This window comes from Symphodus melops (genome assembly GCF_947650265.1).
Source record: "Symphodus melops genome assembly, chromosome: 1".
In the NCBI taxonomy this organism is placed as follows: domain Eukaryota; kingdom Metazoa; phylum Chordata; class Actinopteri; order Labriformes; family Labridae; genus Symphodus; species Symphodus melops.
Genome location: NC_136691.1, coordinates 13,625,674 through 13,652,300, shown reverse-complemented (window position 1 = coordinate 13,652,300; position 26,627 = coordinate 13,625,674). Strand labels below are relative to the sequence as shown.

The 26,627-nt window shown below is 39.0% G+C and overlaps 4 protein-coding genes across 10 annotated transcripts in view; 1 reads left to right on the top strand and 3 right to left on the bottom strand.

Annotated features, from left to right (window-relative positions):
• stx7l (syntaxin 7-like) overlaps window positions 1-26,627 on the top strand; it is a 280,516-nt gene that overhangs the window by 67,574 nt on the left and 186,315 nt on the right. The gene's annotated exons all lie outside the window — the stretch shown is intronic.
• arhgap18 (Rho GTPase activating protein 18) lies at window positions 258-19,043 on the bottom strand. Of its 2 annotated transcripts, none has more exons than XM_079351781.1 (18): window positions 18,910-19,043; window positions 10,794-11,031; window positions 9,933-10,071; window positions 8,918-9,000; window positions 8,546-8,695; window positions 7,378-7,441; window positions 6,587-6,705; window positions 5,694-5,765; window positions 5,242-5,335; window positions 4,859-4,950; window positions 4,369-4,446; window positions 4,036-4,195; window positions 3,809-3,891; window positions 3,476-3,682; window positions 3,217-3,351; window positions 2,224-2,345; window positions 2,050-2,105; window positions 258-1,858 (listed from the first exon to the last, which is right to left on the bottom strand). In XM_079351781.1, exons 1-18 carry the CDS (start codon window positions 18,942-18,944, stop codon window positions 1,767-1,769), a joined length of 2,019 nt encoding a protein of 672 aa, XP_079207907.1. In that variant the 5' UTR covers window positions 18,945-19,043; the 3' UTR covers window positions 258-1,766. The 2 variants fall into 2 exon arrangements, with proteins under 2 accessions (XP_079207907.1, XP_079207906.1); XM_079351780.1 differs by lacking the exon at window positions 18,910-19,043 and adding an exon at window positions 17,150-17,494.
• fkbp6 (FKBP prolyl isomerase 6) lies at window positions 19,666-23,054 on the bottom strand. Of its 3 annotated transcripts, none has more exons than XM_079351813.1 (9): window positions 22,836-23,054; window positions 22,045-22,162; window positions 21,855-21,944; window positions 21,569-21,771; window positions 21,180-21,299; window positions 20,823-21,020; window positions 20,309-20,418; window positions 20,073-20,166; window positions 19,666-19,926 (listed from the first exon to the last, which is right to left on the bottom strand). In XM_079351813.1, exons 1-8 carry the CDS (start codon window positions 22,902-22,904, stop codon window positions 20,094-20,096), a joined length of 981 nt encoding a protein of 326 aa, XP_079207939.1. In that variant the 5' UTR covers window positions 22,905-23,054; the 3' UTR covers window positions 19,666-19,926; window positions 20,073-20,093. The 3 variants fall into 3 exon arrangements, with proteins under 3 accessions (XP_079207939.1, XP_079207940.1, XP_079207941.1); XM_079351814.1 differs by lacking the exon at window positions 22,836-23,054 and adding an exon at window positions 22,815-22,826; XM_079351815.1 differs by lacking the exon at window positions 22,836-23,054 and adding an exon at window positions 22,737-22,791.
• The window catches only part of tmem244 (transmembrane protein 244), a 60,721-nt gene continuing 58,082 nt past the window's right edge, over window positions 23,989-26,627 (bottom strand). For all 4 annotated transcript variants that reach the window (XM_079367895.1, XM_079367894.1, XM_079367896.1 and 1 more), the window contains 5 exons: window positions 26,016-26,101; window positions 25,828-25,904; window positions 25,253-25,378; window positions 25,005-25,049; window positions 23,989-24,772 (listed from right to left, as the gene is read on the bottom strand). In XM_079367895.1, the coding sequence (XP_079224021.1) occupies window positions 24,675-24,772; window positions 25,005-25,049; window positions 25,253-25,378; window positions 25,828-25,904; window positions 26,016-26,101 (432 nt within the window). In that variant the 3' untranslated portion in view covers window positions 23,989-24,674. The remainder of the gene's footprint in view (window positions 24,773-25,004; window positions 25,050-25,252; window positions 25,379-25,827; window positions 25,905-26,015; window positions 26,102-26,627) is intronic.

Genomic DNA, 26,627 nt, shown 5'->3' with positions numbered 1-26,627 from the left:
CATATTAAACAGTGGTCATTATGGGTTCATATAAAATCCTGTAACTTGAATTTCCCTCGGGATCAATAATCTATCTAATAATAATCTATCTATCTAACACATATAAACTGTACAGCAGTCAGACTATAACACTCAGTTTTCCAAATTGCACTCATTTGCACCTAATTTGACAAAGAGCAATCTTTTACAGAGCATTTTTTCAGTGCGCATGGATTCAGATAGATCTATCACATAAATCAACACTCTCAAAAACATACTTGGTAATTAATAACTATGTTTATTTACAGTCTTTTTAAGTGGTCATTTAAGGGACGTTAATAAAACAAATCAGTTTTCAGAAAAGTATATTCACAGTAAAAATGAGACAATACAAGGCAGGTAGTGTCACATTAATGGTAGTTGTATAATTTAACACAAGACGAACAGCTGCAATGTTTTATTGTCCACAGGCTGCTCATACTGTAATAAATCACACAATCAGATAAGGCTTTGTTACAAGCCAAGGAAAATACAGATACTGTGCGCAACAAATAAGATACTTTTTAATTCTCTCCCATTTCTTTGATTACATTGCTTTACCAGTGGGCTATAAAATACTCATATTCAGACTGGGTATAGTACTGATACATGGTTTTAGGGTTTGCTACTGAACAAGGCAATCATACAGTCAGTTTTTGATTTATTAAGTTGATCAATTTAGAGTCAAACAATCCTTCAAAATGAGTCTTTAGTACAAAACTTGTAAGGCAACTGACTTGGTGACTTCTATGTGAGCTTACTCACAGTCGTGACTTTGTTGGTTTAAAACGGTAAATCAGTTTTTCAAAGACAGATTAACCCATAAAAACACTCAAACATCAATGATTTATACCGAACATAGAGCATTATCAATGTACCATAACGCAGTGATGTCTTCATTGCATGCCCAGGTTAGTTGTCAGTGAAAACAATATTATGAATATATTTCTGGATTAACGTTGAGGTGTACCACCTATGGGGGCCCCTACCTCACATACAGTATAACTCACAGTACAGCAGTACTCCATCCCATCCACTAGAACTCTACATAAAACTCTCGAAACAAAATCATTCCAATGTTCATTCCTTGCTGATTACAGTGAAGTGCTTTAATACACTGACATAATAAAATCGTATTTGTAAGGGCTTTTAATAAAAAATATAAATAACAAAAGCCAACATTCTGTAATTATTCTTGTTGATGGGAAATCATATAAATATTTGGTCTCCCTATATTATCTCAACATTTCACTGCAGATGAAACAACTTTAGTGGCAATAAATCAAAGATTACAACTGCAACACCTTCAGTATCACCAAGTGTTTAAAATCACAATATTGTGGCTCAAGTGCTTCAACAAACTTGTAGTTCAACAGTAGTCTGTCAGAACTCAAGAGGTAACCTTAGGTCATTGAAAAATAAGTCTTTAGTCAGCTACACAACTTAAACATCAGGTAAGTGGTTACTGGGGTGTGAAACTCAAATTTGCATCACAAGGCGAGGAGAACAGTAAATGGAAAGACTTGTCAAAACAACAGTATTTTCAACAGAGGACTTCCACTTGCATTTTAAGGCTGTGGTCAGGGCAACCAAACCGTGTGAAACCATGCAACCACATGTATTCAGAAATCTCTGAATACATCTCCAAAAGAAGGGTCCAAAGTGCCCAGAAACCAGACACTCTGGTGACGTCTCTTCTCTGTAGGACACAGGGGTGGGCAGCCCAGCATCCGACAAGGTGCGAATGACTATTTCTGTGCAGCTTTGATGACCCATTCTGCTGTAGGGTTCAGCTGGAAGAGATCCTTCATGAATGTTTCCCCATCAAGACATCTCTCCTCTGAGGGGCAAAGAAAATGGAATGAAATGGGAGACGGGGGAAGAGATCATTGTGATTAGTAACTGCAATCACTGCAAACAACAAGCTTGAGATATTATCGTGTAGCCTTCCACCTCAATTAGTGGATTATCTGCTGAAAAAAAATCTAAATCACGCGTTTGATTAATATATTGAGGTAGTGCAGGACTTACTGATGTTTCCACCAATCTCATAGAGACACAGATCTTCTTTTTTCACTGCCACTGAACTGGGACGGCAAAGAGAGAGAGTGCAAAAAAAGACACAGGAGGGAAAAAATAATGATTAGTTTGGGCCTTAGGAAGTCAGGAAAATACTGTTTACAGAGCAGTTGGTGTACACATTACCAGTCCTGGCTGAGGAAGCGTGTTAGCACATCAACAGCCTGTAACTCTTCAGTCAGCTGAACTGCCATGGACACTTTACTGAACTGTGGGGCTTGGACTCGGATTAAGCCCTGCGAGCCCTCCTGGTTATAAACATAGAAACAAACACAGACAAAAAACATAAACACGCAAATGCAATAAGGTCAAAACACTGTCTGCATCCTCGTGATGTAACCAGGTCCTCAGACAACACAAATGTTGTGTTGGATAAAATCCTGGTCTTTTGCAAACACTGTCTGACCTTAGAGCACGTAGCTAAGCATGAATGTTTAAAGGTTGCTATTATAACTCCCTCATGATATAAGAGAGGAGAAGTCCTCTTTGATATGCTGTTGTACTCTGCTACTCTACATTACCTTGACTTCCAAAACATATCAAGAGTTTCCATCAATAAAAAATAATTTGCAGCTCCATAAATGATTCAGACAATATGGGAGATTTAAGAAAAATAAAAACGGAATACAGTATCTCATAAGAAACTTATGACCACAAATGAAACGTTGACCTTTAATATACTCTAAAGCAGTAGACACACTGTGACTGAAATAACTACTTCATGATCGAATGACACCTACAAGTTGCAGTAAAGATTTTCACCACCAGATGACACTGTTTCTTTATTAACTGCAGCTTTAGTTTTGTTTTTTCTTCTTCAGAGGAACAGTGTACACTATTGTCTTAATGCAGTTTTACTGCATGACAGGCTGGTATCAACATTTAATGACCATATAGTCATTGTTAAAATATATAAGCACATCTTTGCTGTGGCTTCATTACATATCAATTTGTAGTCCAAGGTAGGAGTTCTTACAATACCGTATAATCAATAAAGGGGGATGAAGGTGATTCATTGTTTAAATAACCAAAAACCTACAGTTGAAGAAATGTAGTACAGTTTCTCATTCGCACAGGCCTTAGTAGTGTTGTTTCTTTTTTTTAAAGTTCACCTCCTACCTCTGGGATAGCTTTTTCAGATGTTTTTTCGGTGGTCATCTTCTTCAAGAGTTTTCTAACAGCTCTCTCTTTATTTTGTTTCCGTTGACTTTCCATGTTTTGATGTCTGACCTGGGTCACAATGAACTTCGGGATCTGAAGGGAAAAAAAGGGAGTTTATACACTGCACCATCCTCTCTACTCCACAAACTAATGTTTTTATGCAATGCAGGGATTCAAAGGACAACATATCAAACTAGAAGAATAATTTTATCCTTACAGTCCAGAGAAGATTCTGGTATCTAATAAGAAGTCGGACGATGTTGGCCGTGCTTGTTGCCATGGAGAACTCCTGCTGTTCTGTAATTTTGGAGCGGAAACCTTTAAACATGAAGATGTTGGGTGCCATGACAACAGAGACATTGTTGAGAGTCATTTTATTCTTGGCCTGGTGGTCAATCACACGCTGGAAAAACTCCACCACAGCCTGTGGAAGCAAACAAAAATAAAAAAAACCATCTGATTCACCATTAAAAAAAAGTTGTGAGACTTTTTCTTTTTCTTTTTTTTTTAAATCGAAATATAAATATCACAGGAAGCAGGTCTCATGTACTTTTAATGTGTCCCGATTGGCCTCAGGTAACAGAAGGACCAGCAGGTTCAAAGCCTGCAGCTGCTGCTTCTTTGTTGGGAGCTCTGTAAACACACACACGCACACGCACACGCACACACACACACACACACACACACACACACACCAATCCTTAATGCAAAGGTCATCCTTTCTTACGTCACATATAGCAATGAGCAGAAAGCTTCATGAACAGGTGCTCAACATACTGTTGACAGCAATAAATGTGTTGAGGTACTCCACAGTGAGTAAAGGATGGGGTAACTCCCTGATGAACATCTTCAAGAGACTAGCTGCGTCATGCTGCTTCAACTGTTGCCATGGGAACGTCCCATCATAGAAAGAGGACTCAAGCTCCTGACACAGTGACTGGGTTTGGGATAGACAGACAGGGGTCAGATTGTTTCTCTACTTTATTAGCAAATCAGAAATGGTATCAATAATCAGGATAACAGGCAATAACCATGTTAATTCTAAAAACAAAAATAATTTATCATTTCAAAATGTGCATTTAGTTGGAGAATTCATTTTCTATAACTAACCTTGACTCTAGTTGCAGCTCCAGGGATCCGTAGCAGCCCCTCTGTGTCTAATCCCTCCTCCTCAATATGACTCATCAGCTAGAAAGAGCAATAAAGTGATCAAAGTGAAGTTAAAGTAGAATGTGTCAGACAACTATGAGGCTACTGGTGATGTTGAACACAGCGCTGCTGTAAATTCCTCTTTTAAAATCAGGTGTCCGATGAAGTGATTTACAGCAGGCTGCAGAAACAACATGTTTTGTTTTTTACATTTTTAAAGCCAAAGATTCTTAATGGCTGTAACATTTAGTTGTTTAAAGACAGCAGGACATTTCTAACACAACACATGATCAGTAGAGAGATTAGAGGACGCTTGTCAACAGAGGTCGCCAAAGTCCACACAAAGTTCCTCCCAGGAGCTCTAATAACTCTCGTAAGACTTTCTCACATCTTAACATACGTAGCTGTACGGCTTTATAGTAAATGTTCAATGAAACGCTGGTGTGCTCACCCTCTGCAGTATGAATGGCACTTTGGTCCCAGGTGCCCGCCTCTGGTCTTGATCCAATAAAGTGGCAAGGGGAACACCAAATAGACCAATTTCTGTACACATAAAAACAAATATTAAGTTTAACATAAATATCTAAATACAGGAGACTAAGTTCACATGTTGGTCGTTTGTGCTTGTTTTTTGCTACTTTGACTGCTCCATTGTGTCCTGCAGTATTTGCATATACTCCTGTCTGAGTGTTTGTAAAAACTCTTGTATTAAATGTTGCTATTCATATTTATGTTTCTCTTTCCGTGCATGTTAACTTTTAGTTTGGTTTAACCTTCAGTCTTTCCCCACTTCTATATGCCGGTGTAAAGACCTTGTTGGTGTGTGTGTTATACCTTTAGTCTTGAGTTTGACAGCCTTGTGAGCCTTAAGGTCGATCCCTGCTGTGTCGAATAGTGCCGTCATCTCCACCAGTACCACTCTACACACCTGACAAAACATGAAAGAGACAGACCAATATGTTAAATATGTTGTTCTATAATAAAAGTAGAATTTTAAGCTTTATTTCCTGAATTTTTAAATTGGGCCTACTTTCTATTGTGTCGGTTTTTATGTTAGTGCGTATGAATGAACGTGACTTTCGATTTAAATGTGCTTCATAAATAAGTTGTTTGGAGTAGATAAGAATGTATGCATTTTTATGCTATTATCCTTATGTAGAGGATATTTTATTGTAACTACACCCTCAAACTCTCATATACTGTTCTGATTGGCCATTGCTCTTTAGATGTTTAGCTCTAAACCAACATGACATACACAAGCAGATATTGGCATCCAATCATGTTACCTTTTTCATATCCAGAGGAGACAGGTCTCCTATTCTGGTCTGACCTGTTTTATCCCGGAGCAGCTTAAAGTTCTGAAGGGAAAAGTAAAGAAGAGAGAAGACGACAGACAGGCTTCAATGACTGGCACAGTACAGTAAACACACTTCTGACTGTGCTTCAATGTTGAGGGTGTAATAGAAAATATATTGGTTTGTAGAAGAAGTGAAAAGAGGGCTTTTTTTATGAACACTAGTGAAAAACTTCCTGTGTTATCAGCTTTAACCACCAGGTGGACCTGCAGATCAGCTATCAAAAAACTGAAAACAGTGCTGCTTTCTATTATTATCATTATTATTGTTAAAATCAATGAGTCTCAAATATTTATGATTTTGTTTTCTAAATTAAAAGTCAGATTTAAAAGAATGGTCTTTCATTTTCTTTAAAAAAAAACAAAAAAACGAGAACTTCCCATAATTGAGACATGGGAAGATTAAGTAAATACTTTTGTATTACTGTTTTAGTAAATATGCAAGTCAAGCATTTTGTCACAGGTGCATGCACAGCGAGCAGCAAAACACATCTGTTGGCAGTAAATACTTCTGTCTCTGGTAATCATTGACCCACAACAAGTAATCATTTATCAATATGAGCTATGATTTATGAGCTGGAGCAAGAGAGTGGCTTTGTAAAGTGAATAGTATAGAATTTCTTTTGTATAGGCATAAGCAAATCTTTTAAATGAATGCATTTATTTTTTTATTGACACAACATAAGTTGTTCCCCTCTGAAAAAATGCATTTGTGGAAGTAAAGCTGCATTTAGCCGTTACGTATGTGTGTGTGTGTGTGTGTGTGTGTGTGTGTGTGTGTGTGTGTGTGTGTGTTAACAGTGTGTTTACAGGTACGTGACTCACCGGTAGTTTATCATCAGGTGAGCTGGGGCCAGTGTTGACCTTTAACCTTTGGTGGTTGTCCCTGTAAGTGAGCGCCTGCTCTGAAAAAGACACTTCAACGTTGAGCTCGGTCTCCGTTTCTGTTGAGACCCAGACAAAAAAGGAAATAAGCGACACAGTCGCACCAGGAGTGCAGGACAAGTGTGTTTATGTAGGTAAAGTGCAGTTTTATAAACACAGCGATGGAAAGTTCAAAGTTCTGTAATTAATGCTCAAATGGTTTCGTCACTGAATGAGAGGTGGGAAGGAAGAGAGAGGGGCTGCTTTTTTTAAGGTTTATTTTAGCCTTTAATGGATAGGACGGTGGACAGTCGGAAAGTGGGGAGAGAGAGAGAGAGAGAAAGAGAGAGAGAGAGAGAGAGAGAGAGAAAGAGAGAGAGAGAGAGAGAGAGAAAGAGAGAGAGAGAGAGAGAGAGGTCGGTCAGGTCGGTCGCGAACCTGGGTCGCCCGCACAAGGACTGTGGCCTCGAAGCCACACCTGATGTTTTACCCATTTTGTTTTTATCAGTTTAACAAGAATGCACAATATACTGTATTTATAAATTCTACTTCTATTTATCTGTCTTGATGTACTTTTCTGTGCGACTATCTTTATGATGTTTGTATGGGTTGCTAGGCAGAAGTGTATCTGGGCCTCAGCATTCTGACTCAGACTGTGTGTGTGTGTGTGTGTGTGTGTGTGTGTGTGTATGTGTGTGTGTGTGTGTGTGTGTGTGTGTGTCTTTGAGGCTGTCGTAGCATGAAGCACATACCAGATGAAGTGACATCTTTTTGTCCATTCTCACTTCCTCCTTTAAGTTTACTGAGCTCGTCGCCCTGCAACACAGAGACACGTTACTGGACTGCACAAAGTGTAATGTTCAACTTGTCAGACATTAGAACAGACCAACTCCTCCTTGTAACATTCTTCATGTTATATATTATCTTTTCTGTTAATTAATGGACAGCGTGTGTGTGTGTGTGTGTGTGTGTGTGTGTGTGTGTGTGTGTCATCGTGAATTTAAAGAATAATACTCTTGGTTAAAAACTGTTTATTATTATTTTAGACATACAAGTTTATGTACTGAAGGCATTTGATTTAGCTGCCCTGGAGTTAGTCATACACAGCTAAAAAATAATTGGCGACAGATTACAGCAAACAGATGTGAAGCTATTGAGGAATGGTTGAACTTGAGTGATGTGGTGGGAACTTTGTTTTAAAGCTTCATGAGCTTTCTGTAAACAGGTAATAAAACACACTCACCAACGAACATCTAAAAATAAACAAGTATCAAAGACTTTGAAAAGCAATTCTTTAAAAGGCACATTTTGATGAAGTATACTTATTCACACTCTTATGCACTGTGTAAAATAAAGCACATAAAGTCATGCCTTTTATGTAAATACAAACCAGCAGCTTAAATTAGGTTTGCGTAAATGCTAAGCAAAGAAGGGAAAAAAACAGAAAGCTAAGCCATCATACGGTTACAATGCCAAAATAGTCATAAAAGAGGAACATTTTCTTAATTCATTTTTTAATTAAATAAACTCTTAGATCTTGAGATGTTTCATTTTAAAACTCGATAGAGCAAGGCCAGCTGTTTACCTGTGTTTTATTCATAATGCTTAGCTAAGCTTAGCAGGCTTTAGCTTCATATAGAGCACATCAGAGTTGTATACTGTATAAATTTTACCTCACATCTTAGTAAGCATATTCCCTACAATGAAGAAACCACTTCTTTAATGACATACTGATTTTTTAGTTGAACAGATTACAAATAAAAAAGATTTGTTTGATAAATATATTGTATCCTGTGTCAGAGTTTACAGGCAAAAGAGCAGAGAAGCAAAGCAATCCAATGTTATTTGTGCTTAAAGTTAACTATCTGTTTTATGTTGATACAATAGAATGGGTTTGTGTTTGTCAGTTTTTTTGCTAACCTTTTCAGGAGGTCGGAAAATGTCTCTGACATCAGGGACGTGTTGCCGATTACGCCGCCGTAGCGTCTGCTGTAGAGATGCAACGCGTCGCTCGACAGCGGCCGCCTGAGTTCTCGTCAACGTGGACAGGAACACAGCACTGTCTTCCTCCTGTCAATCAACCAATCAGAGACAAGCATAATCAACGATATTCATACGGAATTGACCATAAACCTGATGCCTTCTTCAGTCAGTCTTTAGTAAACACATTCTCATTTTACTAAAGCGTGGCACATGAACACACTGAAACACGCAGCAGTTTACATGAAGCTGCTACACTATGATCGAACTATGAATGTGAATTGTTTAAATTTAGGGAAGGATGAATGTCACCTGATCCTGGTCAGCTGCCAGTGAATCATCAAACAGCCGTGCCAGCCCCGCCTCTGTCAGCCACGCCTCCTCCTGTTCGCCTTCTAAGAGAGAAAATGAGATTAGAGTTTTAAAAAACAGAAACAAATGGATACAGAAGTAACAGACACGAAGGACAATTTTCCAGGTGGAGGAAAGGGAAAGGAGTGACCACTGATACACCGAACACCTCACAGGAAGATTGTGTTTGCCTAAGAGAACAATAGTCTTTATAAACAGACTCAATGAGACGCACAGAAACAAACACGAGAGCTGACTACCTCTCGGGTGGTGGAAGTCTGAGCTGGCAGTGTGATTCTGATCAACAACTTACATTTACTTACAGACACACAAAACCATTCTGCTCCCTAACATGGGACACTAAAATACTGGAATTAAAGAAAACTACACAGCTGATCACACGTATGACAGAAAAAGTCCAAAAAGCTATGGTGAAAAGTGATCACACTGTCAGAAGTACGAGTTGTTGAGATCTACATTTTTTCAATGGTCATTTTGGGCAGTTTTTTTTTTTAACATTAGTTGTTTGAAAGTCAATTGAACAACCAACAAATAGAAGTTATAAAAAGGCAAAGACATTAAAAAAGGACGAATAGAAATGCAACATTTCCACAAAGAGACATGAAAAATCCATTTAATTATGCAAATCAATGAAAGACAGAGATGATCCACTATAAGGAGAAGCAAAAACTATGATAAAGAGAAATAAAAGGAGCACATGGTGCTGAAGTACTGTTACAGTACCTTTGTTTGTGGTGTCTCATTCCTATGCAGGATAAGTGAAAGGTCTTTCACGTGGGGTGGATCGACTCATAATTTGTCAACAAACAAAAATTCAAACTGGTCTATGATCAAATTTGACACTTCATTCTTTTTTGTATGTACTTCCCTCTGCTTCTTGGATATAATACACACAATGAGACGACTATCCATGCATCTCCCCTTAGAGTCTTGCCATGGAAACAGCTTATCCCACCTTCAGAAGTTTTCTGCTGCTCCTCCTCTGGCACTTCCCCTTCTCCTCCACCTTCTCCCCTTGCTGATCCTCCACCCGTGCGAGAGATATTCTCGACCTCCTTCCAGTAGTCATCCATCTCCAGCTCATCCAGAGAGTCCTGCAAAATGTGCCCAACAACAGCACACACAACGTCAGCATTTACAGGTTCAAGCTGCATTTCTAAACACTGTTTCTGTGCAATGATCTTAAAAGATGATAGTATTCACAGCAAAGAATTCAGAACCAGTCCGAACAAGTCTCCAAAAGTGTTCACAAATGGCTGCACAGGACACACACACATACTTCTACAGAACAAAATCCCAAACTTAAACTCAATTTCAATCTGTCTTTCCAGATAAGGCATTTGACTTTAATTGCTGGTTTATATTTGAATGTCAACATTTGAGCCCACATTTATTGTCAAGAAAATCCTCAGAGACTGAAATACATCCTCGCTGAGAGCTGGCATTGCTTTAAAACAAATGAGGAACAAGTACTGTTTGCAGACCAACCAAACCCCTTTTAACATTTCAACCGTTTTAGACATTTACAGCAGACATTCTTCAGCCAAGTTTGCACAGCAGTAAAACAAAAAACATGTAATATTTACTACTTAAAACAAGCTAAGGAGGTTTGCATGGATTTCTTTTGTTGTTGTTTGCGTTAACTCGACCAATCAGTTCCTGTTTTTTTCTTTGTTTAGTAAGTAAATAGAATCATGAATCATCTCCGGACACCGTTCATCAAAAATCTCACCTGTCACCTTGAATTTATTTGCCCTAAAATGAAATGGATTAACACAAAAACACTGCATTGACAATTTTCCGCACATCAGCCTACCTGGGAGTTGCAGCGCTGGCATGGAGGCCGGGCTCTTGACCTGGAGACGGGGCTGTGTCTGGGGCTGGAGCCAGACTTAGGACTGGAGGAATGCTGAGATCTGCACGCATTTGGGTTTGGTTGTGAAGACGGCTCTGGACCTGTGGCTTTAGTACAAGAGGCAGCAGTGGAAGGTCCATATCTGTCTCCATGGTGTGTGTTCTGGCTCTGCTGAACTGCATAGTGGCCCGTTCTGCGGCTTAAAAGACACAGACGGGAGGAGACAGGTGAGTCGGACAGTTTGAAAGATCTGGTATGACTAGGATTTTTTCGTTTTTTGTTTTTAAGTGTATAGTGTTTGTATTTGGAGTGGAGCAGCAGGTCAGACTTGAACCCCGGCAGTCTACTTGTAGGGCTGTCGTTTTCGTACATGGGGCACAACTTAACCGCTACGAATTATTTATTATTAATTAAAATAAATAAAATCAATAATAAAAACAGAAAAACTTAAAATCCCGTGATTCCTAAAACATGTCAAAACATGTCCGACATCTTTTATTTGCAAGTGCTGCTCACAAGTTTTGAGGCATCCGTGCACTCCATCGTCGATCAACTTAAACTGTAATTGAACACTTTGGTCCTTCTCATAACCTGTGATCAATGTTGGTTGTGTTCTGTATAAAAGACCTGATACAATGTTGACTTCACGGCACAAGAGAAAGACACAGTTATAGCTCGTGACTCTTGGCAGACAGTGAGTCAGATGGACAGAAGGCGGTCAGTGAAGGAGAGACAGTAGTGTGTTAAATTTCCAGCTGGAGACTAAGAATAGCTTCCCTCACTCAGCCTGGACTGCTGTTGGCTAACTCAACACAGTTAGCTCATCTCATCTCAGCTCATGCTGTTTTATTACTGTGCTGTTTAAGCTAGCCTAGTTAAGAGTGCTTCTCAGTGAGGATGACCTCATGCATGTTTTAATCATTACACGGTTGTAAAGTCATATTTTTTTCATAAACAGCCACACAGTGCTGAAACCATGAAGTGTGTACTATACCGCCAAGAACTGAAACCTGCGTGGTAACAACCAGGATTCTGTCCTGAGATTTAAAGGCAGCTTGGCCTTTCAGCTCCATTAAGACATCATTCTGCATCAATCTATGAATAAAATAAGCCAAGGGCGTTTGGCATAGTTTTAAAAGATATTGGTAATCGTGATCTCTACATTTAACATCTGCCATAATGACTTTTAAAACAAGGGTTACTTTTCTCGGACAATATCTGACTGAGTGTTGCCTTTGTAGAGACAGGAAGTGACAACATCCACCTCAGCACATTCTCTCTGTGATTATCCCCCAGTACAAGCTGCAGAGTTATCACCATCACTCTTTTTCACTGCGAGGGAAAAACAAGGTTCAAGTCAAGACATGTGAAAGTAGGATGAAATCGGGGGCGATTTATGAAAAGGAAATAAGAAAACATGAAAGGTTACCATGAGGCAAAACGTCAAATATAAATAACTTAAGAGTAAATAATCCCAAACATAACCGCGACAAGGTTTAGCTAACGATTTAGTCGACTGTGCAGATAGACTGAACAGCATGGGGTAAGTGTGCTGATTTAATTAATTTGGAATTAACATCAGAGTATTAGACTGAGGGCTCCTGCTGAGCTAGGGCGACATACCACAGCAGACTTCCTGACACAAGTACACACTCACAACACTTTGGATACACTAACACAATGTTTAAAAACAGCAACAAGTAAAGGCACAAAGCTTTGATCTGGTTTCAAATAACTTCAGGTATTTCACTAACATCTTACTTTCTCCTCTCCGTCGTTTCATCCAACAATTCTGGTTCTCTCCTCCTCCTCATGTCCCCTATTTCCTCTCCTTGTACACTTTTTGGGTTTGTCTTTTCCTTTTTGGCCCACTTTCAACTTTGTGTCTCACCTCTGACTTTTCCTCGCTCTTAACTCTACCTCATGTTTTTTTCCCCATGCATTCCTCCTTCTGACACTTCTCTCCTCTCAGTGATATTGAGTCCAAACAGTTGAGCGATAACACAAGCTAATACATGCAGTTCAACTCTTTGTCAAGATCACAGCGTACTCAGCAGGTCGGCCTTCTTCATTGCTTTGTCCAGCGGAGATGTTTTCATTCATGAGGTATGCCTGAAATGTCCTCATGTTCACATGCACTTTGGTTTGTAAAATCATGCATTTGCCACAATTTTCAAGAGCATGCATGTACGCGTTTATACATCTTTGTGGGGTCAGCATCTGCGAGTGTGCATAGCGAGTAGGTCTTAAAAACTCTGATAACCAAATGTAGCACAGAAACGGTCACTCGAGTGTAAAATGATTTTTTTTATCCTGGAAGCACACATGGACTCAGAGGATGAGTTAATGATTGACCTTCACGCACAACAACAGGACCAAAGATTAGACACAAGACAAAAATCCACACATCCAAACACATTAACAACACTCATTAGTTTTCATATTAGTGATGATTTACACATCCAACAATTATATCACACTTTAGCCATGCTTGTGAAGCAGCTCACGTTATTCAGCTCCATCACTTTAGTCCAGACACAAACATCCTAACAGTTACTGTTTATTATAGACTGCATGGGAGTTGTTTTTGCAGACATTCCAGAGGATAAATATGTTTTAATGATCCATCTAACCCTTTTTCCAGCACTTTACAAAGCATAAGTTCAGCATCCAAAAGTGCTAAACTACTGCAACTATTACGATTTCTGTTGCAGGGACGTCAGGCCTGCCTTCTGGCCTTAGCATTACTGCTCTTAATACTCATGTCCAGACTAGAGCTGCTACCTTTTCTGTGTTGTCTGTTCTGCTCAGGTCTAGATGTGAGTAATGACTTGGTATCAGTTCATTCAACTAATAACTAGCTTGGATTCATCCACCCGTTTCATACAAGCGTGACAGCATGGCCATTATACCTAGATCTCCACTCAATGTGTAAAACGTGTGCATGATAAGTGGGGCAGCAACTTTTGTTATTTTTTTCAATTTATTGTGGTAAATGCAGATGTTTGCAATGTGTTTAATGCAAATGTCTCAATAGCAATGAAATGATAAGTGTAGTTCAGGTAACATTAAACTTTACACAGCTTCCACAGGTGAACCCTCGATATTTGCAATGAAGAAGCATGACAGGAACTCTCCTCTTAGAGAATCAGTCATGATACTGAGGTCTTCATGTGTGCCTGTCATTTAATCCCAGTTTATAGTTTGTGTAAAAGGCAGAAAAGACACCAACAATACTGCAAGCAACTCGTTTAACGTCGCACAGACAATAGTACACCTGACTTTGCGCTCTTACGCACACGTTCATTGATGTCAGGTGAGCTGCCTTTGTGAGTAAAACAAACACACTCTCACACATTCATACATCTGTAGCCCGACCGTTAAAGGAAAAGAGTGCTTCAGTCGTGTGTTGTCATTGTACTATTTGTATGGTCATCCACACACCTTTTCATCACCTGCACGGAGCTGTCGACAAATTTAACAAAAAAAATAAAAATAAAAGAAGAAGGCGTGTTTGGTTATTTGAGTGTGTGGACAGAAACAAAAGCTTACAAAAGTCAATCCACACCGAGAGGTGCAAACAGGAGTAGAAGGAAACAGCAAAGAGCAACTTCAGCACTGATGAGTTAACATCTCAGGAAGTTAACTTATCACAAGTCGTGTCGTTTTTTAGAGCTGTTGACAGAAACAGCAATATGAAGGAGTCCCTTAATTCTTTTTTGAATTCTTGAGAATTGTGTGTGCTACTCTTTTGTTTTCTCGTCACATAAAGATAGACACCTCTCTGGAACCTGTGAAGAAAAGTGAAGTTACAGCCTACCCAGCCTGGGCTAGCTCAGCAAAAAGACTGGGAAAATAATTAAGCCAACTATGTTTTTTTTTTTTTTAAGTCATTAAAGATACGCTTGTGTTCTTATCTCTCTATTTAGCTTAAAAACACAAGATTGCATAAATCTATTGTATCAACCTCCAACAAATACCTACATCCTGAGTGTGACGTCACTTTGTAAGGATGTGAGTACTTCCCCTAGAGATGGATGTAGTTTATGAAAGGACAGCTGAGGATGTTTTGCAGCCAGCACAAGAGGGGGAAGGAGGCTCACAATTGTGCGAGTGGTATTCCCATTCACATCAACAGCTGCCCTGTGAGGGAAACACAGGCTGTGTTCTTCCTCTCACACAGTAACTGGTCTCAGCAATGACACATTGTCTCACCATATGTCCCGTTTCTCCATTCTGTATTGCTAGAGCAAGCTCTGACTGGGATTTCTTCTGTCCTAAATTGTTTGTCCATCTTCTACATCTTCTCCTCTGGTCTGAGCCAATTTGATATTTGTCATATTCATTAAGAATAATCGAATCTGAGTCGCTCTAATACAGAGTTAACTTCTTCTGTTGCCAGTCTGACGTCTTGTATCCTTTCACAGTATCTCTTCCTCTCTGCAGATGTCATTTCCTGTGGAGCTTTGAGTTTCTGCGGCATCTTAGTTGCACCACAGAGAGAATTAATCCAAACCACGTGTCCAGTGACTACTTCTTCGCCCAGTCACACCACAGAAATGCTTAGTGAAGCGCTAAAGTTCAAACTTCGACTCCGAGCATCAAAACACAAAATAAAAGTCGTCTATGTTCACAGCTCCCAGCAGACACGTAACCTAAGGCTCCTCAGCTTGGATGGCCACTGCTGGAAAAAGTCCAGCAGCTTCCTGTCCGTCTCTTTCTATGTCTGTCTGTGTCTCCCTGTCTCTCGTTTCCTGACCAGGGGAAACGATGAGCATAAAAAAACTAAGCCTTAACGTCAGCTTAGACAGGACATACACACTCTGCTGTGGGAGGGGAGACAAAGGCAGGCTGTAATGTGATGCTGGTTTTCTCCAGCTAACTGGACGAGCCATCTGGAGCTCTCACAGGCCTGGGTTATTTACTTTCTGCACACCATGCTTGTTGACAGCAGTTGTTTGCAGATCTAAACATGAACTGGATACACAGACAGGTCAGCATGGAGGAATTCTCAAATGTGATCTGTTCTTTAAAAGACTGTGTATTGGAGTACAGTTCATGTTCAGCATTTCCTCTGTGACAATTACTCAAATTCTGCAGTTTCCCCGATGGAAAGAACCTATAGGGAAAGATTGTGAGCTGTTCTGACTTGAAGAGGCCCAGTATCATACAACTCTATTTAAAATGCTTATTTTTGTAGAGTCCTTTCATTTGTACCCACGCTAATACATTTTTGATAAGCTTAAACAAACATCACTGTGTTCATAAAGCAAAACCGAATTTCAGGTTTTTATCTCTAATGTGATTCGAGGTTCTCTCTCCCTCTGTAAACTGAAAACATTTGACTTGATATTTGATATTAAATTACACATCAAGACTTCTAATTGTCTGTGAGAATGTTAACAGGCCTTTAAGAGTCACTTCACATTTCATAGGGCTAAAGAATTACCCTATTTTCCAGCATTAAGACAGATATGAAAAGTAGGATCTCTTGCAGCTTTACAAGTTTCACTGCAGAAAGGGTCAAGTGATAAACTCTTTTTGATCCTGTTCTCGGCTGTTTATACCCAATAAAGTCCCAACCAAGGAAACACACACATATGTATATATATAACTTTTTTTTTCATTCAGTCAATGCATTTTAACTGTCTGTAAGCACTTTGCTATTCTCCCAATCTCAATGTGAGGGCTTAAATTAATTGTCCAAAACGTTTAAATCTCTAACACAATGAATCATCACAGGAGAGAAAAAACAAAACAAAACAAACTATTTGGCAAAATCTTGACGACCAAACAAAAAAAAGTTAATATTTGTTTTGTATCAATAGTGCAGGTTAAAGAACTAGCTGTCTATCTAATGTTACAGTCATTCATCGGAGTGTTTTTACATTGAACATGTTTATGTGTTTATATCTTATATTTGGAGCTTGGTTGACTTAAGTTTTACATATGCCATGTTGTCAAATCTGGGCCGTTGTGAAACAGTCATTGTGAGCCTGCTGATGAGGAATGTGCATAAAGGAAAAAACGTAACCCAAGGCCAAGGACAGAGCTCGTCTTTTCCACTGAACTAAAAAGAACCCAGCCTGGATCTACTCTGAAGTCAGCTTGAAGCTATAACTCATGGAACATGCAGATAACACAGTAGGAGGTTAGGTTTCATTCAGCTAGAATATTCTGCAATTATCTCCACACTTCTCACGTTAACAACAAGGAACAACACTTCCATAGTGACCTTTGCTCACACACACACTCAACAGAAACCTTTAGCCGTTGTTGTTGTCCCTGTTTAATGTGATAACACGGACATGTCCCACCTGTGCGAGTTGGGCTCGTGGTCCTGAGATGAAGGACAGCTCGAGGCACACCGTCCAGTTTTCGGCAGTAGTTCAGCGTTGCTGTGGTAACCCGTTAAAACCACTCCCTGGGGCTGCTGCTGCTGCTGCCGACTCATGTTTCTGCTCCGGTTCTTATTTCTTCCTTCTTTGCTCTATACACATCTGACTTTCAAACACTCACTGATATACACCTTTTAACCTACCTATCTCAGCTTTCCATCGCCATTATTTAGCCGACTCATTCTAACAGTCTCTCCCTCCGGATCGGTTGTTCTCGCCTTTCTCTACAACTTGTGTGTTCGTGTTCGTGTTCGTGTGTGTGTGTGTGTGTGTGTGTGTTAGCGTTTATCTGAAGTACTGCAGTCGGACAGGGGCTGGACCGCACATACAAAACAGCACAGGGATTGGCTGAAATGTTAAACACAGGGCAAAGTTTTATAAATAGCAGCGCCCCCTTCTGTTTGAAGTGGGTACTGAATGTTTGGTGCATCATTTCAATAGAGGCTATAAACAAATAGGACTGAGGATATGTCAATAACTTACCTGATTTCCCTCGTAACTTTAACATTATATATGTCTTTAGATTAGCTTACAAGTTACTGAAAGTAGTAGGTCTACATAGGCTATTGTTTTTATCAGTGACGTATGTATTTGACATGTAACTGTGGCCTTAAGGTGCTAAACAATTAGGCTAGCTGCTCTAAGGTGCCTATAGCTGATGAGATGAGGAACTTTTTGGACAGTCACCTCAAACACAAAGCCAAAACACTAAGAGAGACAAAGTAATCTCTCTGACTGCTCGGCCGGGTCAATCCAAATGAACACTGACTACATTAGACAACAATAAGTGAAGGTCACACTGAAGGCAAAATAAAAAAATAAAAATAAAACATAAGCCTCAACAGGAACCATGTGAGATCTACAGGCCATAATACTTTAGGTAAACTGGATGTGGATGAAAAATGTATGTGCTGTAAACTAATGTGCAAATATCACTACTTTTGTTCTCCCGAATTTACTGTGGTTCATTTTAAATTACTTCAAACCATTTTTTATTTTAATCCAAATAACAGCTTGTGCCTTAAAAAATAAAGCCTGAAGACAACTATATCAAACAATGACATTGGTCCTTGCTGCATTAGCATTAAAATGCACATTATTATCAAAGACTCCCCTTTAAATTAACATGTCTTTGTCCTAAAGTCTTGCACTATGTCATGCATTGGTTTCTTTTTAAAAGATGGCCAATGTGGATGCAGCATGATGCACATTAAATAAAAACAATTATCTTAAAAATTACAGTACAAATAGAAAACCTTGAAACCTGTAAAATATTGCCTCAGTATCAATTTCAATGTGTACACACCTGAAGATATTTGGCACTAAACGTAATTCCTTTTATGAAACCACGCTCGAGATTGTTCGAATATCAGCAATCTAGGGAATGTCATACCTTGACCCAAAAACCATATCATTAACAATATTTCGATAACTTGATGTATAACTCAGCATTAGATAAAAAATGTCACATTTTAATAAACAAACAGGTGTTTCTGACAAAGATGTTAAAAATGCTCTAAAAGTGCTGCTACAGTACTTGAATACTGAACAAATGGCCATGTTTGAACACACACATTCAAACAGCAACATAGCTATGTAAGCAGAGCAGCAATGCACACAGAAATGAGCGGGGTTATGAAGGGATGAGTATTAGAGCACACAGTCTCTCGTTTCCTCACCTGAGATGAAGGTAGTAGACAAGCCTGGAGACCATTGTGTCTGTGTTTGCCGTCGTCCAGCTAAGCGGTCTTTAACAGAGCACGACCTGCTGGCCATGTGCTGCTGGGAGATGATGCTATAACACTCACACACTGTGAAAAGTGGATTAGCCAAAGAGGTCAATCAGATTCTGCTGCTCTTCCATCTGCCCCTCCCCACCTTTGATCCTCCATCCTCTTACTCCCATCTCTTCCCAATACCTCTGTCTGTCCAGTTACTACTCATCACTGTTGCCCTGCCTGCCGCTACACTTAGCTTAAATTAGGCAGAACTTATTAATATAGGACTAATTTATAGTGTCTATCCCTAAGCAGTGTAGACTTTCAACTACCTAAGTTTTCTTTTTTTTTGTATTTTCAGCAGTGAAATCTATCTTAAAGGTGTATTTGTAGTCTTTTCTGTTTTTAAAAATGTGACTTTAATGTTTGAAGTAATTTTAAATAACATTTTCTTAAAGAGCAGTTTGCGGTTCTGGAGGCTGAGATTGTACAAGCCCGCCCTCTGGTGTTTGTTCAGTGGGAAGCAGAAGGTCATTTATTTCAATCTGAATCAAAACAGAAAAAAATGATGCAAAAACATCAATCCGATCATCTACTTAATTATTGTTAATATGATGTTTAAAAATAGCGAATGCAACATGGCACATTTGACCTTAGAGTTTAACCCTGATGAGAACTCTTGAAAATCTAATTCATCAACAACAAAGACAACATATCTTGAAAGTGAACCATTGTTTTTTTTTTATTTTCATGACCAAACAAGTGATGTGACTGTGGGTCAATATCCAACACCGTCCATGCTAATCTACAAAGCATTTCCAAACAAAAACAAAACTGCTCAGTGTCATTATTACCAAAACCTCAAACCAATTTTAAAGAACTCATATTTTCCTCTTGTGAACATCGAAACATTATTCCTTTCATCACATTGCAAAAACACATTAACATTGAGAGAAAAATGCTCTTTTTCTCCTTTATCTGCAACACACAAACATTGTATGAACAAGATCAGTCTGTTTGAAAAGCTTACACGTAGAACAAGACAATGCTTTTTGTGAAAGTAACATGTTAGTGAAGAGGAGAGGTCGGGGGGGGGGGGATTTGGTGAGCTGGCAAGTTCTTACCTTTTACTCATATTTGCAGCTTCACTTACTCCTTAAGTGTCTGAACATCTTAGAGTACAAGTCTTTTTGTTTGTCCAAGCTGTCTTTGTAGCACCTGAAAGATAAAACACCATAGAGTGATTGTGCTAGCTCTGCCTGTTTACACTGAAACAAAGCATGAACACAGATTAAGAAGCCCAGGCTGTCTTCATTCCTTTTTTAACCTTTTAAACGTGTGAAACAAAAGTTGTTCTTACGTTGCCACTTTCCTCAGCAGGTTGTTGATGTCACTGTCAAAGGGTTTCTTTGCATGGGCAGTAATGAGGCAATCCTGAGCGCTCTCGTACTCGTGCAGCTCCAGATACGCCTGACGGAATGGAGATTACATCATTTCATATAATGGACTAATTGTTCTCTAGAGTGTGAACAATAACCAACATATTTAACCTGGGAGGGGAGGAAAAGCTGACTAGAGACCCCCTGGTGGCTTACATGGGGTATAAAGTTAAACAAGTATACTGTAGCTAAAGGCTGAACCAAAATGTACTTTTAAATACATCTTATGTTTAGTGAACTCAAGCTAGAAGTGTCAAACTTCAACTTCCAACTGTGCTTTTATCTTTATCACCCTTTGTTTCTGGCATCATCCCTCAATAGTGACCTAATGAAAAAAAATCTAGAGGACTTTTAAGTGCTTTTTTAGCCATGCACTTAATAGTTCTGAAGACTTTTTTTCTGACTGTTTGGGAACACATGTAAGCAAAATCTGACCTGTCCACATCGGAAAAGAGCCTTTGTGTTGTTGGAGTCTATCTCCAGGGCCTTGTTGCCATATTTCAGGGCTTTGTGCGGGCTGTGCAAGCGCAGCTCGGTGAGAGAAAGGTTCAGATAGAAAGGAAGCAGTGCTTTATTTATCCTCTCCGTATCTGCATCGCTCTGTGCATCTCTGTTCCCCAGCAGCATCATTCCCTGTTTGCCAAAACACAAAATCTGGTAAAAACACATCTTTAGCTTTGCTTGTATACTTATTCACAAAAATTACTCATCTATCAGCTAGTAAACTGATGGGGGTTTTTTTAAACCATGAAGCTGAATCTTTCTGCATCTTTAGATCTACTGACTGTTTACCTGTTTATAGCGATCTTTGGCATTGTCGTATCGACTCTGGTTGAAGTAACGGTTGCCAAAACTGCGGACAGTGTTAACAACTTCGAGAAGAGAGGACAGAGGCACCGTGTTCTGCTCCTCCTAAAGACCGAGGGGGGGGAGAAAGGGATGTAACATCAACAAAACTACAAACAATGGCATTCAACAAAATCAGTAAAAGTACACATAGTATGTATCAGTTTTGTTTGTTCTATTTTTTTCTATTTCCAGGGATGGTATCTTGATGCTCTGTCAAAAGTGCTCTTGGATGCATGTCAATAAGGCTTCAAAATGAAAGTCATTAATTGGCTGTGGCTTCTGGAGTACTGAAGCATTCCTGTAGAAGTACTAAATAATAACAGTGCACATACTGGACTCATTGCAATGAAGTCGTCCACTTTTCCTGAGTCGAGGAAATCAAGGATATGAACCTCATACAGAACTGTGGCAGCGGTGGGAATTAACGGAGGACAGCCCATGTCCCCGTACGCATACTGCGGCTGGAAGAGGAAACGAGAGAACTCCCCTTTCTTCATGGTCAGCAGACCCAGCTCCAGGCCTGCCAGTGTCACATCTGTTAGAACCAATAATTTCAAGTGAGCAGATCTAGAGGCAAAAGTAAAAGGACAACATGCAAATCACGATTGATTCACAGACCTCTCCCTAACTTCATCATCTGAGGGTACTTAAAGTGTGTGGTAGTTTCGAAAGGATGGTCGGAATACTCCAGAAAACCAGAGTAATGGACTGTGGGAGGAAGAAATATGTGGGAGGTATGGCAGAATCAAAAAACTGCACAAATAATTACTTAATCGGGGATATTAGAGAAAAGTGCAGTTAAATATACTCAATACTGAAGCATTTGGGGGAACTGGTGGGCCCTCTCCAGGCTGGACCACTTCTTTACGGACCCCTCCATCTCCCAAAACATCATCCATCTGCTGTTGAAGCTGTTCAAACGGGCTCTTTGAATGAAGGAAAGAAATATCCTTTAAGACATTTCAATCAATTCAGATAGATAATAAATCAATTCATTTAAGTACATCTCTTATCCTTAATTAAAATCAAAGCACAGAGATGAACTAAGTGTCCTCAGGAACACATATTTAGACTTGTTTAAATACACAAAAACAGTTAATAAAGTTAACTTCTATATAACAGCTTCAAATGCTCAAATGATCTCAAATTAAACTGAGGCTTTGTAGAAGTGGTCAGAAACAGCTCTGGATGTTTCGGTGGTATGTAGGCCCTTTCCCAACAGTGCAACACAGATTACTACATTTAAAATCCAGATTTAACTGAAATCAAGATTGTTATTTTAATCGAGTCACTAAAAATGTAAATCAATGTCTGTTGATCATGAGTAATGTCAACACACAGTTCACACATTTTAGTTAAAAACTTCACATGATAACTTATTTTTAAAAAGCCAACATGAGTGGCATATGTCCAGCATACAAGAGGCTTTGTTAGATTTTAATATAGTAGAGGATTATTTATCTCAGGGGTCTTGACCAAGTGTTTATCTGTAATGTTCACCGTGCAGATGCCATAACTAAATGAGCAGCGTTAACAACCCGAGGAGAGTTAGCATACCACCCGGTTAGCTCTCCACACCTCCTCACCATGGAAACTTACCGGAGTGCCCCGCCGCTCGTCGGCGCCTATTAACCGCCTGATGCTGGATATCAACCCGTTTCCAGACATTTTTCTTATGTTTACGACTGGTTTTTTATTGTTCGTTTAACTGAAATTATATATACTGCCTTTGTTTTTTTGGTGCACAGTTTGTGTCGCTCAATTGAAAGTCAGATGGTTGACTTAAATGACGAATGAAGCTAAAAGTGGGCGGCACCATGAATAGATAGACTGACTTCCATTAAACTTGTCATCATACTTTATGATAAATTCATATTTACAATCTAGGTTTAAGATGCTGGATTAGCCCAGTTTGATTAACCTTTTTTTTTTTTTTTTTTTACATGAGGCACGTTTTGCCAAGTCATATTCTGTTTTTCATCTGTGACTTTGTGAGATATTGAACAAAGTGTTTTTTATTGTAAATAGTGACGTTAAAGCTCAATATACGATGACCAATAGGAGTCAAAAGCTCGGCAGCATATTCAGAAATGCTACACATTCAAATGCAAATGCAAACTCCCAAAACAAATGCTACCAACAAATGTTGTGCAGGCACCAAAATAAGGGATCCGTACATTCCAATTTTTTGGTACCCTTCTGTTGGGGTTCCAAGGGTGGTGATCGACCCAAAAGGGTTCCTTTTATTTGCTGTTTCATTCTTCTTCAGTGAACATAAATTAATAGCTACACTGTATTGGATTGCTATATTGTCACATGATCCATCTAGCTTAAACTCTGCTTATCAAATAAGGCTACAGTTGGCTGTGGAAACACGAGAAAGATCAGAGTTTACTGTACCAAACTGAACCAATCTGTACTGAACCAAACCAGACTGCTTGGTGGAAACGGGGCTTTTAACCTTCTCCAGTAAATAGTGGTACTGGTAAATACATCCACAGAGCACCCCAATAGGCCTGGAACACTTTTGTTGGGGCTGAACTTGCAGCGCGTTTCTGTATTTGCTGTTGGTCTTGTTGCGCGTATGATGCTTATGCAGTTGTTTTGCCTTTTTGCGCTTCGGATTTTTTATTAGTTGACCAACATGCACCTTTGAATGTGTCTCCTCTGACAACGAAGACAGAAGCATTCCAGGAAAAAAAGCCACTGACACACACAAACAAACATAAACCCACATCCAAAAACATTTTGCTGAAAGTATTTAATGCAGATATAACTTTACCTAATATATACAAGAGGTATTCAAGACATCATGGATTTGTCTAGTTTCTTCATAGCATCTAAAACTAAAGCATCTATCTATTCAGGTAAAGCTCCAGAAGGATGAAGATTTGGAAGAACAGTTTTGTCACAACATGCACATATTTGATTAAATGTTTCTTGTTATCTCAATAGTTTATAATTCTATTGATCAAACTGCACTGTATACTGAGCACATTACATTTCAAGCTAACACTAAAACTACAGCTCAACTTAAATAGAAACACCATAGTTGTCTTTTTACTTGATCATATTAAGCAGCCAGTCTTACAGAGAGCTACAGGTATCATCTGTTGTAGTTTTATCTTTGGCTTACAGTGTGAAGTTTGTAAAGAAACAATACAAAATGATATTTAAACTGTACATATTTATAAAACATTGGAGCTATATAGACAAATGTGGGTCATTTGTACAAGGGGAACATTGACTGTTAATACAGTTATCTAGTAGAGAAACCATTTATGTAGGTACATGTAGTATGAAATATACAGATAGATTGAATTAAGTTGGTCATACTAGTTATTATGAACCTATAGCTATACAGTCTTTGAAAGTGAATCCAGCAGGTTTCATGAGATTAACAGTTAAGCCGTTTAAAAGCTTTCCCTGCCATGTTTGTTAGAAGTTCTGTAGTTCAGCTGGATAAACAAAGTTGCTTCTGAAGAGTTTGTAGGCCAGGAGCTGTCCTCCGAATATCATCATCACCAGGCCTGAAGCTGCAGAGAGACAGAGCCAACAAATGTGGAAAAAAAGAGATGGATGAACGAAATGACTGCAAGGGAGGAATGAAGAAAGTGAGTTATAGTGAGGCCTTCGGGGAAAAAAAGATTGTCTTGGCTTGGAATGAAAAGGAGACAATGAGGAATAGGGTGAAGTTGTCATATTAAGAAAGAGATTGAAACATGGAGATTTAGAGGAAGCTCAACACAAAGAAAGTAGAACTCTTACCCAGAGCGATCCACCACTGTTCAGCTGAAGGGAAATCTGACATCACTGCAAACAGATAAAAAAACAACCAGAACAAATGAACAATTTAGAACACAACAAGGAGCTTGTTAATGAAGGTTTTTTTCTTAGCTTGGGTCAATTTATTGTCCTACTTATTTTTAAGCAATTGTCAGATAATGTCTGTGTAAGTGTGTCTGTATATCCGTTCTATCAATCCCCTTTGTATTTGTGTGTATTTGTGTGTTTACCTGCTACAGTCATGGCGACATGTAGCAGTGTGACAGTTATGGCGTAGTCCCAAACCCACTCCTCCACGATCCAGGCGAACACCAGCCCCCCCAAAACATAGGTGACTTCTGTAGAGATTACACCAACTGGAGGGAGGGACACAGAACATTTGATTTTGAAACCATTTTTTTCACATCTAATGGTACTGTATGGCAGAAATAATCAAGAGACTGGACAAAAATAAATTATCATCCCAATAATCCTCATGAGGAAAAGGTGGATGTTTTTAAATGTCTACACTTTTCATCGTCTTTTCTTTCCTTTAAATATTTAAGTTACAATAGATATATTCATACTAGATAAAAATACTTCATATTTATTTCATATGAAATAAACTGGGCACGTGTTTTCTGTAAATCTTTGCAATATACAGTTTAAAACTATCAAACTAGAGGAGTGATGAAAAAACTAAAACGCAGAGGTGCAAATTATAATGTATGAAAAGTAGCACAAAACCTTATATTGAATATAAACAAAATGTACATTGAAATTGTGCTTCGGAACTTGGATTAAATGTACTCGTTAAATGTCACACCTAGGTATTTGGGGTTCTGCCATGATGGTTGTGCTGTGTAGTCAAACGGCGTCAACAAGCTGTTGATCTCATGAACCCTAGAGAAAAGCCAGAGGACAATAAAGACGTACAAAGAATATGACAGCTAAAGAAACATACTGTTAGGAATATCTGACTTCTCAATAAGTAACTCCTGAAGGTGTGTGTACCTGAGCAATCCGATGCAGAGACTGACTGCGATGTAGTAGAGTGAGTAGAAGCACACCATACACATCAACAGATTCTGCAGGACAACCTGAGGAGGACAAAAGGAGGAGAAAGTCTTATCTCCTCTTGTAGTTGCAGCTGAACAAAATACTCGTCTGCAGTACCTTTCTGATGGCATTTTACGTATAGGCCTAGTAGTTTAATTTTTCTTTTATAGCACGGCTGGGGAAGTTCTTAAATTACAACCACATGCAAATTTAAGGACCAAAATCAAATCAGGTATGTGGGAGCCATAATCAATAAGTGCATGAAATTCCATTTTTGTATCTTCTTCAAAGTATTTCATCAAGGCATTGTGGGATTACAAAACCAGGCTAGACTAGAAATACCAAGAGAAATAAACCTTTCAATATAACAAGGAAACACCAAAGGGTGGCGATATATACTGATAAGCATCATCATTATTTGATGCCTTGTGTGCATCCCAACACAGCAGAAAATCACTGCTACCCCTCCTCTGCTTTCTCTTCTCCTTCATGATCCAGAAAAAAAGTGTTTATGATGACAAAGGACAGCCTCAGACAGATGTTTGCTAAAGTCTCTATTCATAGATA